Raw genomic sequence first — 12,768 nt, forward strand, 5'->3', positions numbered from 1 at the left:
CTGGTATTAAGAGTTCACAAGGACTGGTCTCTCTCCTGGACTATTAAGGACTCTGCTGAAGCTGGTTTTGTAGGAGCTTTATCATCTCCTTCCGACGGTAGAATAGTGAAGACCGAGTGCAGATCGAGTGAAGACCTGGTAGGTACCGGCGGACCTCAGCCAGCGGTCCGTCTTTATTATACAACACATGGATGGAATGGAGCTGTTTCCTTTATTCTACAACACAACACATGGATGGAATGGAGCTGTTTCCTGTATTGTATAATACGACACCGGGTTAGAATGGGGCTGTTTTCTTTATTGTACAATACAACAGGGATGGAATGGAGCTGTTTCCTTTATTGTACAATAGAACACATGTATGAAATGGGGCTGATTCCTTTATCGTGCACTCAGACAGAAGGGGAACCCTGAGCTGAACGTGAAAGTGTACAGCCGTCCGAGGATCAGGTCGACGCGTAACGGTTCGGTTCGTTGACGTTATAATCAATAGGAGAAGACACCGACACCCACCCGGCTCACAGCGGGACCAACACGGCCAGAGAGGGGACAAGGTGGGACCACAAAGACCAGTCCACAGACCACTCTCTTAACTGGTACGACCAGTAGCTTTAGCGCCCCTAGTGGGAGTCACCAGTTGTCCGTGTGAACGGTGAGCTTCAGTGTCGTAACCCGGGCCAGACTTCTAGGGGGGGTCAGGGCCAGACCTCTAGGGGGGGTCAGGGCCAGACCTCTAGGGGGGGTCAGGACCAGTCCTCTAGGGGGTCAGGGCCAGACCTCTAGGGGGTCAGGACCAGACCTCTAGGGGGGTCAGGACCAGACCTCTAGGGAGTCAGACCCTCATGAGAGACATGTGACAGGCCTCAAGGGCCTTGCTGTAGTGCCAACTCATATCTCTCATACTAATGAATTACTCGTTAACATGGGTTTAACTCCACAACTGATTTCTCAACGTCACACAATACAGATATTGGGCAAGATCACTTCACTTTGTCTAATAGTAGGTTGGGAAGATTGATGGGTGGGCGGACGCAGTGGATTTTCAGAAATGCTTTTAACCCATTTGTGCCGGCTGCTGCACGGCACAAATGGGTTAACTGAAAAACTAAACGTGTTCGGTATTGGTCGATTAGGTCCTATCATGAAATATACTGCCAAGGATGTCCATGGAGCTGCTTCAGCATCTAAAGGGTCAGGGTCACAGTGGGCTCCTCCAGGGATGAGGAGCTGTGTTGAACCACCGCCGTGTGTCTTGTCTCACAGGGCTTGCTGCAGACTGATAATGGCTCTGAACGTAGGGGGCATCGTGGCCGTGGTGGTCTTCTACGTCCTCATCCTGGCCATCGGAGTCTGGGCTTCCAAGAAGTCCAAGAAAGAAGAGAAGAAATGTGCCGGCAGCAAGAGCGAGGTCACCATGATCGGGGGCCGGAACATCCACCTGTTGGTGGGCATCTTCACCATGACCGGTAGGCCCCCCCATCCCCCTGCTGGTGGGCGTCTTCACCCTGACCGGTAGGCCCCCCATCCCCCTGCTGGTGGGCGTCTTCACCCTGACCGGTAGCCCCCCCATCCCCCTGCTGGTGGGCGTCTTCACCCTGACCGGTAGCCCCCCCATCCCCCTGCTGGTGGGCGTCTTCACCCTGACCGGTAGCCCCCCCATCCCCCTGCTGGTGGGCATCTTCACCATGACCGGTAGGCCCCCCCATCCCCCTGCTGGTGGGCGTCTTCACCCTGACCGGTAGCCCCCCCATCCCCCTGCTGGTGGGCGTCTTCACCCTGACCGGTAGCCCCCCCATCCCCCTGCTGGTGGGCGTCTTCACCCTGACCGGTAGCCCCCCCATCCCCCTGCTGGTGGGCGTCTTCACCCTGACCGGTAGCCCCCCCATCCCCCTGCTGGTGGGCGTCTTCACCCTGACCGGTAGCCCCCCCATCCCCCTGCTGGTGGGCGTCTTCACCCTGACCGGTAGCCCCCCCATCCCCCTGCTGGTGGGCGTCTTCACCCTGACCGGTAGCCCCCCCATCCCCCTGCTGGTGGGCGTCTTCACCCTGACCGGTAGCCCCCCCATCCCCCTGCTGGTGGGCGTCTTCACCCTGACCGGTAGCCCCCCCATCCCCCTGCTGGTGGGCGTCTTCACCCTGACCGGTAGCCCCCCCATCCCCCTGCTGGTGGGCGTCTTCACCCTGACCGGTAGCCCCCCCATCCCCCTGCTGGTGGGCGTCTTCACCCTGACCGGTAGCCCCCCCATCCCCCTGCTGGTGGGCGTCTTCACCCTGACCGGTAGCCCCCCCCCTGTTGTTGCAGCAGACTGATAGCACCAAGGTCGTGACCACGGCGCCTCTTGTCTCCGCAGCCACCTGGGTGGGAGGCGGCTACATCATGGGCACCGCCGAGGCCGTGTACTCCCCGTCTCAAGGCCTGCTGTGGGCCACCGGCCCGCTGGCCTACCTCCTCACATTCTTCCTGGGTAAGCGACCGAGGACCTTGTGCAGGCCTCCTGGTTCACACGCCACCGGGGGGGGGGGGGGGGGGTTGAGTCTTACTGGACACAGCGGTCGCTGCGGTTAATCCGTCGTCCTTTTGTTTGAAGTACAGTAACATGGGTTTAACACCACAAATGAATACTCAGTGTCACACAATACAGATATTGTCCAACATAATATTTTCCTTATGGGCGTGATTGCCATTGAGGGATGCATTACACTTTAATTAAGAGCTCCTGTTGGTGAAGGGTTTCCAACGCCGTCGTGCAAGCCCTCCTGTCAGTGGCTGCTGGCTCCTTCGCTGCTCCATGAATTATGAAAGACCTGGGCCTTGATAAGAGTTTAATGAGCCGTTCTGGCTCCCGGTCAAAAGGCAGGACTACAACAACAGCTCAGCCAACGTGGCACTTCCCACGCGGCACACACTAGCATGCACGCACACACGCAGACAGACAGGGTTGTTGTGCATGACTCCCCATGCTCTGTGAGACATAATGAAACTGACCTTCTGACCAACCAGGGGGTCTGTTCTTCGCCAAGCCAATGAGGGCCCAGCGCTACGTGACCATGATGGATCCCTTCCAGCGGCGCTATGGCAACGCTTTCACCAGCGCCCTGCTGGTCCCCGCCCTCCTGGGAGACGTGCTCTGGGTGGCCTGCATCCTGGGGGCCCTGGGTGAGTGGACAGTACCAGGGCTCACCACTAGGGGTCAGGGGCCACAGTACCAGGGCTCACCACTAGGGGTCAGGGGCCACAGTACCAGGGCTCACCACTAGGGGTCAGGGGCCACAGTAGCAGGGCTCACCACTAGGGGTCAGGGGCCACAGTAGCAGTGCTCACCACTAGGGGTCAGGGGCCACAGTACCAGGGCTCACCACTAGGGGTCAGGGGCCACAGTACCAGGGCTCACCACTAGGGGTCAGGGGCCACAGTAGCAGGGCTCACCACTAGGGGTCAGGGGCCACAGTACCAGGGTTCACCACTAGGGGTCAGGGGCCACAGTACCAGGGCTCACCACTAGGGGTCAGGGGCCACAGTACCAGGGCTCACCACTAGGGGTCAGGGGCCACAGTACCAGTTTTCACCACTAGGGGTAAGGGGCCACAGTACCAGTTTCCACCACTAGGGGGAGGGAGGACAGTACCCGTTTTCACCACTAGGGGGAGGGAGGACAGTACCCGTTTTCACCACTAGGGGGAGGGAGGACAGTACCAGGCGCTGAATAGACAGATACTTTATTAATCCCCTGGAGGGGAGCAGTGGTCAAGGAAGATTTACATTTATATTCAGGGCGTTTAGCAGACGCCATTATCGAAAGCGACTTACAATAAGTACATTTGGTAAAGTCTATCTATCTATCTATTTGTCAGAAGAAAGAGAAACAACAATATATGGCTGTCGGTGCAGTAAGGATGTTCATAGAACCAAGGGCCAAGCACTAACAATCGCTAGGTTAACCCATTCCCCGTATACAACCAAGATAGTTAGGATAACATGCTACACAATGCTAAGTACTTTCTATAAGTGCCTGGACATTAGAACTGCCTGGACAGCCTTGAACTGCGATTGGTCAGAAAGACGTTACAGCTAATGACAACATTGAACTCTCGTGCAGGCTCGAACAGAGTGACACACAAACACACACACACACTTTTAAGGAGTTTTTCACCCGCTCCGTATCCTTGCTTGCCCCAACAAGTTTGTGCGGCGTGTTGTTTTGTTTCCGGTGTAGCTAGATCCGTTATGGTGTTGTAGTTTTTCTAACGTGACTAGTTGTTGCTAGACAGCAGGTGAAAAAACTACGACGTTTGCCAAGCCAAAAGAGCGTTAATCGTGCGGTAAAAAAATTAACGCTGTTAAAATTGGTTTGCGTTAACGCCGTTAATAACGCGTTAAACTGACAGCACTAAATAGAATACAAAGTAGTGCTAGTAATAGTAATAGTACAGTATAAATGTCTTATGCCGCTTTTCCACCGACAGTACCAGCTCAACTCGCCACGACTTAGCGCGGCACGACGTGGTTTGGTTCCAGGCACGTCGTGTTTCCATCTAAAAACTACCTCTTCAACGGGGGGGGGGGGCACATAGCACGAGACACATAAACAGACAGGGCTACACACAGGAGCGCCTCCACCTCTGTCACGGTCCAAGGCGTGTTCTTGCACGCTGTTCCTGCGGTGTTCAATAATCTATCACTATTGTTGACTGAATGCTGATGCTAGTATTTAAAGATGCCCTAACCCGAAAATGGAATCCCCGTCTAAAATCGCACCCCCTCTCCACGTGAACGCGCTTTATCTTATTTTGTCTGTGCTTCCTTGGGTCAAATCATGCATACAAATATGACTTGTAAACTATTACGTATTTTAGTGCCCTCGTAGGTTATTATTGTGAATGTGACATCTTACGTTGTGGGTCGCCTATAAAATGTTACATCACTTTCTGTGACAAGTTGCTCATCTTGTGATGATATGATTTAAACACTGCTATAAACTATAAACCCTAATTTCGTACATATCGCACACATTTTGTACGATCGTACACATCGTACATATCGCTTTCTGTGATAAGTTGCTCATCTTGTGACGATATGATATAAACACTGCTATAACGCGGAGAGGTGCTGCGACGGGATTCCATTTTCAACACCTGGTGTCGGGTGGCAGGCTCAGACGTCTCGCTCGTCCAGTGGCGTCACTCTCTGGCCAATCAGGGCCAAGTACCGGTTCAGCTCTCATGGAACCTCAACGGAGGTGAGACCAGGTACCAGGTACCAGACATTGGGCAATAGAAACGCAGAAAACAGGCGGGCCGAGTCGAGGCGAGTTGAGCTGGTACTGTCGGTGGAAAAGCGGCATTAGTAAGTCACTTCCTGCAGGGCTGAGGCCCCCACATGTGTTATCCTGTAGAACCTATAGAACTTCCTTCATATCAAATAAACCCCAGGTCCCTTTCTCACTCCCTCGACACCTACCCACTAATGACATCACTTCCTGTTGGGCAAGATACTCCGAATGGATAATTAAAGCCTGATTCATTCAAGCCCAGACATCTTTATCTCACTACCAGGTTGTTATGTGCCCTTAAAGGTCTGATTGCATCACTTCCTGTCTTCTACCACACCGACGTCGGCCATCTTAGTAGTCTTTTGAAAATCTTTAATGTTTGCCTGTTATTATGATGCTATATTATTGATGCTTTCACGCTTCATAAACCTTCAAATTGGGATTCATTTTTTTATGATTATATTGATAAGCAGAATGTAGCAGAATGTATGCCCATGAAAAGCCAGCGTGAACTCAAGAGAGGAGCAGAGATGAGAATAGAGGCTCAGAGGAGCAGAGAGGAGAGAGGAGCAGAGAGGAGGAGAGAGGAGAGGAGCAGAGAGGCTTAGAGAGGAGCAGAGAGGAGAAGAGAGGGTCAGAGAAGAGCAGAGAGGAGAGAGGACCAGAGAGGAGGAGAGAGGAGAGGAGCAGAGAGGCTCAGAGAGGAGCAGAGAGGCTCAGAGAGGAGCAGAGAGTAGCAGAGAGGCTCAGAGAGGAGCAGAGAGGAGCAGAGAGGAGGAGAGAGGAGCAGAGAGGCTCAGAGAGGAGCAGAGAGGCTCAGAGAGGAGCAGAGAGGCTCAGAGAGGCTCAGAGAGGAGCAGAGAGGAAAAGACAGCAACAGGAGTAGCCTTGAGGAATGTGTTTTCATATTGTACACGTATACAGTTAATCTATAGATTGTGTGTGTGTGTGTCAGGCGGGACAATGAGTCTGATCCTGGAGCTGTCGTCCCTCTACTCCATCGTGCTGTCGGCGGCGGTGGCCATCACCTACACCCTGCTGGGCGGCCTCTACTCCGTGGCCTACACCGACGTCATCCAGCTGTTCTTCATCTTCCTCAGCCTGGTGAGGAAGGCGGAGGCTGGAGGAGGGTGGTGCTTCGCTTTAATTGCCTGTTTTTTTACCTTTACATTACGATTCATTACCAACAGCCTTTGCTGACCCCAACATGGCAACCCGGGGCCCACATGGCAACGCGGCCGTCCTCCATGTTGGACCGAAGAGATCTCTGATGCTTCTTTTGTTCTCGTTCTAGTGGCTGTGTGTTCCCTTCATCCTCCTCAACCCGACCCCTTCTGATGTCACACACACAGCTCAACCAATGACAGCCTGGCTCAACCAATCACAGCAGGTGCCCTGGATGGGCGAGTTGAAGCTAGAGGATGCTGGGAAATGGCTGGATGAACTCCTCTTATTGGTTAGACCTCCATGAGTTTGTGGTCTTCAAGGTTTCTTCATGTTGAGACCTGAGTGTGTAGTGGCGGGCTGCAGAGTTTGGTTTTTTGTTTATTATTTGAATTATGGATTTAATACACAAGGACCCATGCATCACCAACAGAAACTGAGAGGTAGAAATAGATTAGAAGAAAAAGATTAAAACATAACAAACGTCTCCCAGACACACAGCACACACACACCTCTCTGTACCAAATGAATGACTCATTAAAATGATCTTCTCTTCTGTCTTTCATAGAGGCGATTTTCTAGTGAAACCCCAGCCTGCTAATGGGTTCATCACGACTAACACTAGCGTGTCGTGCATGGGGTGAATGTGGGCACCAAGGTAATTCTTTATGCCTTGGGTGACAGACGATCAGATGCAATAATCAAACTCCACAGTGCGACGCATCGCATCCACACTTCCAGGCTGACAGGTTGTGTGTGTGTGTGTGTGTGTGTGTGTGTGTGTGTGTATAGTCTCTGGGGGGGCTGTCCTACCAGTCCCTGTACCAGCGGATCCTGTCGGCTGCCTCCCCGCTGCAGGCCCAGGTCACATGCTTCCTGGCCGCCGGCCTGGTCCTGGTCCTGGCCGTGCCGTCCATCATCATAGGAGCCGTCGCTTCCACTACGGGTAACACACACAGACACACACGCACACTGACACACGCGCACACACACACACACACACACACACACACACACACACACACACACACACACACACACACACACACACACACACACACACACACACACACACACACACACACTCACAGGCAAAACTCACACACACAAACAAACAAACAAACACAGGCAAACACACACACACACCAGTGGATTAAAGCAGTCGCAGAGAGAGTTGGCCCTGAGCCAAAGTCTTCCAAGGCTGGCCGGTGTTGGATCCCATGTGCTCACTCAGGAAGGCCAGAGTATTTTCTCATCAACTGTAGTGATTCCTCTTTACTGGGGGGTATTTCACACACACTCATGAACAGCTTGTACTATTGAAGTACAACAAACAACCAGTCACTCGCCTCATGACCTCCCTATTACAGCCTTTATGTCATCATCACAGTGTCATCGTGTTAAGTGTCACATATGTTTAATGTTTATCAAAGACTGAACATCTTGATTAAACGTTACACATCTTCCACCACACCCTCCCCGTCGATCACCACGGGGCTGTAGAACAGGGCGCTCCTGTCTGGGGGTCCTAACCCTAACCCTAACCCTGACCCCGGCCCGGCCCGGGTCCTAGGGCTGCTCTCAGCCTGTACCAGAGGGACCTCAGAGCTGGCCCCCGGTCAGTGCACTGTGACGGCCCCTCAGCCGTGCGTTTCACCATCTCCGTCACTAGGTTGGAGCCATATGGTGTCTCCGTGTTTGATGGTAGCAGACTGGCAGGAGTGAGCTGCTGGGTTCTGGTTTCCAGCCAAGGGAAAGAGTGAGGCAGGACATGATAGGTCAATGGTAACCTAGCAACCGTCTCCACACATCCCAGCACATGTCTCCTGGCAGCTGCTGCCAGCAGATCTAATGTTTGCCACCAGCACTCTGTATTACCATTGATAACGGGGTGTTCTCCCTGCAGACTGGAACCAGACAGCCTACGGCCTGCCCTCTCCGTTTGACCGCGGCCAGGCGGGGAACGTGCTGCCCATCGCCCTGCACTACCTCACCCCCTCCTGGGTGTCGGTGGTGGGCATCGGGGGGCTGGCCGCCGCCGTCATGTCGTCCATGGACTCGGTGCTGCTCTCCTCAGCCTCCATGTTCGCCCGCAACATCTACAAGAACTTGCTGAGAGTCAAGGTGTGTGGAGGGGCTGTTGGTCAGTCTGCTGTCGGTGGGTAAACGGTGTTCTGCTGACGCTACTCGTCTGAGCTGACACTGACCTGGCTGATGTCATAGAGTGGGCGGGGTCAGAGTCATAGAGTGGGCGGGGTCAGAGAGAGGGTCAGATCCTCTATGGTCAGAGTCATGGAGTGGGCGGGGTCAGAGTCATACAGTGGGCGGGGTCAGAGAGAGGGTCAGATCCTCTATGGTCAGAGTCATGGAGTGGGCGGGGTCAGAGAGAGGGCCAGATCCTCTATGGTCAGAGTCATACAGTGGGCGGGGTCAGTCATGGAGTGGGCGGGGTCAGTCATGGAGTGGGCGGGGTCAGTCATACAGTGGGCGGGGTCAGAGTCATACAGTGGGCGGGGTCAGAGTCATACAGTGGGCGAGGTCAGAGTCATGGAGTGGGCGGGGGCAGAGTCATAGAGTGGGCGGGGTCAGTCATAGAGTGGGCGGGGTCAGTCATAGAGTGGGCGGGGTCAGTCATACAGTGGGCGGGGTCAGAGTCATACAGTGGGCGGGGTCAGAGTCATAGAGTGGGCGGGGTCAGTCATACAGTGGGCAGGGTCAGAGTCATACAGTGGGCGGGGTATTTAGTCAGCCACCAATTGTGCAAGTTCTCCCACTTAAAAAGATGAGAGAGGCCTGTAATTTTCATCATAGGTATACCTCAGCTATGAGAGACAAAATGAAAAAAAAAAAATCTAGAAAATCACATTGTCTGATTTTTAAAGAATTTATTTGCAAATTATGGTGGAAAATAAGTATTTGGTCAATAACAAAAGGTCATCTCAATACTTTGTTACATGCCCTTTGTTGGCAATGACAGAGGTCAAACGTTTTCTGTAAGTCTTTACAAGGTTTTCACACACTGCTGCTGGTATTTAGGCCCATTCCTCCATGCAGATCTCCTCTAGAGCAGTGATGTTTTTGGGCCTTCGCTGGGCAACACAGACTTTCAACTCCCTCCAAAGATTTTCTATGGGGTTGAGATCTGGAGACTGGCTAGGCCACTCCAGGACCTTGAAATGCTTCTTACGAAGCCACTCCTTCGTTGCCCGGGCGGTGTGTTTGGGGTCATTGTCATGCTGAAAGACCCAGCCACGTTTCATCTTCACATCTAAACAGCCCCAAAGCATGATGTTTCCACCCCCATGCTTCACTGTAGGTATGGTGTTCTTTGGATGCAACTCAGCATTCCTTCTCCTCCAAACACGACGAGTTGAGTTTTTACCAAAAAGTTATATTTTGGTTTCATCTGACCATATGACATTCTCCCAATCCTGTTCTGGATCATCCAAATGCTCTCTAGCAAACTTCAAACGGGCCCAGACATGCACTGGCTTTAGCAGGGGGACACGTCTGGCACTGCAGGATTTGAGTCCCTGGCGGCGTAGTGTGTTAGTGATGGTAGCCTTTGTTACTTTGGTCCCAGCTCTCTGGAGGTCATTCACTAGGTCCCCCCGTGTGGTTCTGGGATTTTTGTTCACCGTTCTTCTGATCATTTTGACCCCACAAGGTGAGATCTTGCGTGGAGCCCCAGATCGAGGGAGATTATCAGTGGTCTTGTATGTATTCCATTTCCTAATAATTGCTCCCACAGTTGATTTCTTCACACCAAGCTGCTTACCTATTGCAGATTCAGACTTCCCAGCCTGGTGCAGGTCTACAATTGTGTTTCTGGTGTCCTTTGACAGCTCTTTGGTCTTGGCCATAGTGGAGTTCGGAGTGTGACTGTTTGAGGTTGTGGACAGGTGTCTTTTATACTGATAAGGAGTTCAAACAGGTGCCATTAATACAGGTAACGAGTGGAGGACAGTGGAGCCTCTTAAAGAAGAAGTTAGGGTTAGGGTTAGGGTTAGGGTTTTCCACCATAATTTGCAAATAAATTCTTAAAAAATCAGACAATGTGATTTTCTGGATTTTTTTTTTTCATTTTGTCTCTCATAGCTGAGGTTTACCTATGATGAAAATTACAGGCCTCTCTCGTCTTTTTAAATGGGAGAACTTGCACAATTGGTGGCTGACTAAATACTTTTTTGCCCCACTGTATATCACCTTTTACAGGATCCTCTGCCAAGAAAGCATTTATACAGCTCTGCTGGTTCATGATGTAAAATGTGTCCCTCTTGTTGTCTGCAGTCATTCTGACATCTAATGTTAATCCTCTCTCTCTCTGTCTGTCTCTCTGTCTGTCTGTCTGTCTGCCTGTCTGTCTGTCTGTCTGTCTCTGTGTCTGTCTCTGTCTCTCTCTGTGTCTCTGTATGTGTCTCTCTCTCTATCCCTCCCCTCTCTCCTCCCCCCCTCTCTCTCCTACCCCCTCTCTCTCTCTCCCTCTCTCCTCCCCCTCTCTCTCTCTCCCTCTCTCCTCCCCCTCTCTCTCTCTCCCCCCCTCTCTCTCCCCCCCTCTCTCCTCCCCCCCTCTCTCCTCCCCCTCTCTCTCTCTCTGTCCCCCCCCTCTCCTCCCCCCCCTCTCTCCTCCCCCCCTCTCCCTCCTACCCCCTCTCTCTCTCTCCCTCTCTCCTCCCCCCCTCTCTCTCTCTCCCCCCCCTCTCTCTCCCCCCCTCTCTCCTCCCCCCCTCTCTCCTCCCCCTCTCTCTCTCTCTGTCCCCCCCCCTCTCTCCTCCCCCCCTCTCTCTCCTACCCCCTCTCTCTCTCTCCCTCTCTCCTCCCCCCCCTCTCTCCTCCCCCCCTCTCTCTCTCTCCCCCCCCTCTCTCTCCCCCCCTCTCTCCTCCCCCCCTCTCTCCTCCCCCTCTCTCTCTCTCTGTCCCCCCCCCTCTCTCCTCCCCCTCTCTCTCTCTCTGTCCCCCCCCCTCTCTCCTCCCCCCCCTCTCTCCTCCCCCCCTCTCTCCCCCCCCTCTCTCCCCCCCCCCCAGGCGTCAGACAGGGAGTGCCTGTGGGTGATCCGTGTGTCGGTGCTGCTGGTGGGGCTGGCGGGTATGGGCCTGGCCTTCATGGAGAGCAGCGTTCTGGCGCTGTGGCTGGTCAGCGGGGACCTGATCTACGTCACCATCTTCCCCCAGCTCATCTGCGTGCTGCACTGCCCGCGGGCCAACGGCTACGGGGCGCTGGCGGGGCTGGTCCTGAGCACCACCCTGCGGGGGCTGAGCGGGGAACCCCTCCTCCACCTGCCCCCCGTGCTGCTGTTCCCTGGCTGGAGGCGGGACCCCCACAGCGGCGCCGTCAGCCAGTACTTCCCCTTCCGGACGGCCATCATGCTGCTGGCCATGCTGTCCATCCCGGCCGCCTCGCTGCTGGCCCGGTGGGCCTTCAGGCTCCGCCTGCTGCCGGCCTCCTGGGACCTGATGGGGGCCCTGCAGGGGGGTGGGGCCGAGGGCCTCCCCGCCGGGCGGCAGGCGGAGGAGGGGGAGGAGCGGGAGACCAGGGCGGTCCCGACCGCCAAGGAGAACCTGCTGGCTCCCTCCGGCCCGGCCCCCCCCCCGGTGGCTGAGAGCTGCTGATTGGTCGGTAGTGGGAGGTCGTCCGTGGGCTCGTTTCATACTCGTTCTTGTTCTACTCTCTAATTTGTTGCTTCTTATCTCATGGGCCTGAAGCTTTGCTTAGTCTGATGTCTCCTTCGGGATTTCCCCATTCCTGGTGCTAAACTCCAGCTCTTGTGTGGAGTTATACGATATGAGGATCGCTGATCCCCCAGTTTGTCAGATGGGTGCCTTTTGTTCTCGTGGATGTTGTTAGTTCTGCATGATGGTTTAACCGCCCTGTTAGTCAGGTCAACGATATTCAACAAATCAAAGCAACTGAAACATCTCGCTGTTTAGCAAACGTCTTTTTCGTTATTTTCTTTATGGCTCATCGTTATGCAACATTATCACCTTGTCACCGCTTCAGAGGTCAACACTTTCGTCCCAAATGTAAAAAGAAGACCTTAACAGACTAATCTCTCCTCTGAGACCCCCACTAACAGACTAACCTCTCCTCTGAGACCCCCACTAACAGACTAACCTCTCCTCTGAGACCCCCACTAACAGACTAACCTCTCCTGAGGATGAGTTAGGGACCCAACCAAAGAGGAGAAGACCCTCACTAACAGACCCTCTGATGATGGGTTAGGCCCCCTCTGAACCTTACCACAGTGTAGGGTTAACTGGGGAGCTCACCGAGGAGGTCTGAGATCCAGAGGGGTCTGTGGAGATGGACTGAAGAGTTCCTAACTCAGCGTTAAAT

At 53.8% G+C, this 12,768-nt stretch overlaps 1 protein-coding gene across 1 annotated transcript; it reads left to right on the forward strand.

Moving 5' to 3' along the window:
• The first annotated feature begins 36 nt into the window (after positions 1–36).
• LOC307072412 (high-affinity choline transporter 1-like) lies at positions 37–12,342 on the forward strand. Its single transcript, XM_079731701.1, has 9 exons — positions 37–138; positions 1,264–1,466; positions 2,352–2,465; positions 3,002–3,157; positions 6,226–6,374; positions 6,565–6,726; positions 7,227–7,380; positions 8,341–8,558; positions 11,460–12,342. Exons 2-9 carry the CDS (start codon positions 1,283–1,285, stop codon positions 12,042–12,044), a joined length of 1,722 nt encoding a protein of 573 aa, XP_079587827.1. The 5' UTR covers positions 37–138; positions 1,264–1,282; the 3' UTR covers positions 12,045–12,342.
• Positions 12,343–12,768: the final 426 nt, after the last annotated feature.

Source organism: Pollachius pollachius (assembly GCF_949987615.1).
Source record: "Pollachius pollachius genome assembly, chromosome: 3".
Taxonomy (NCBI): Eukaryota; Metazoa; Chordata; class Actinopteri; order Gadiformes; family Gadidae; genus Pollachius; species Pollachius pollachius.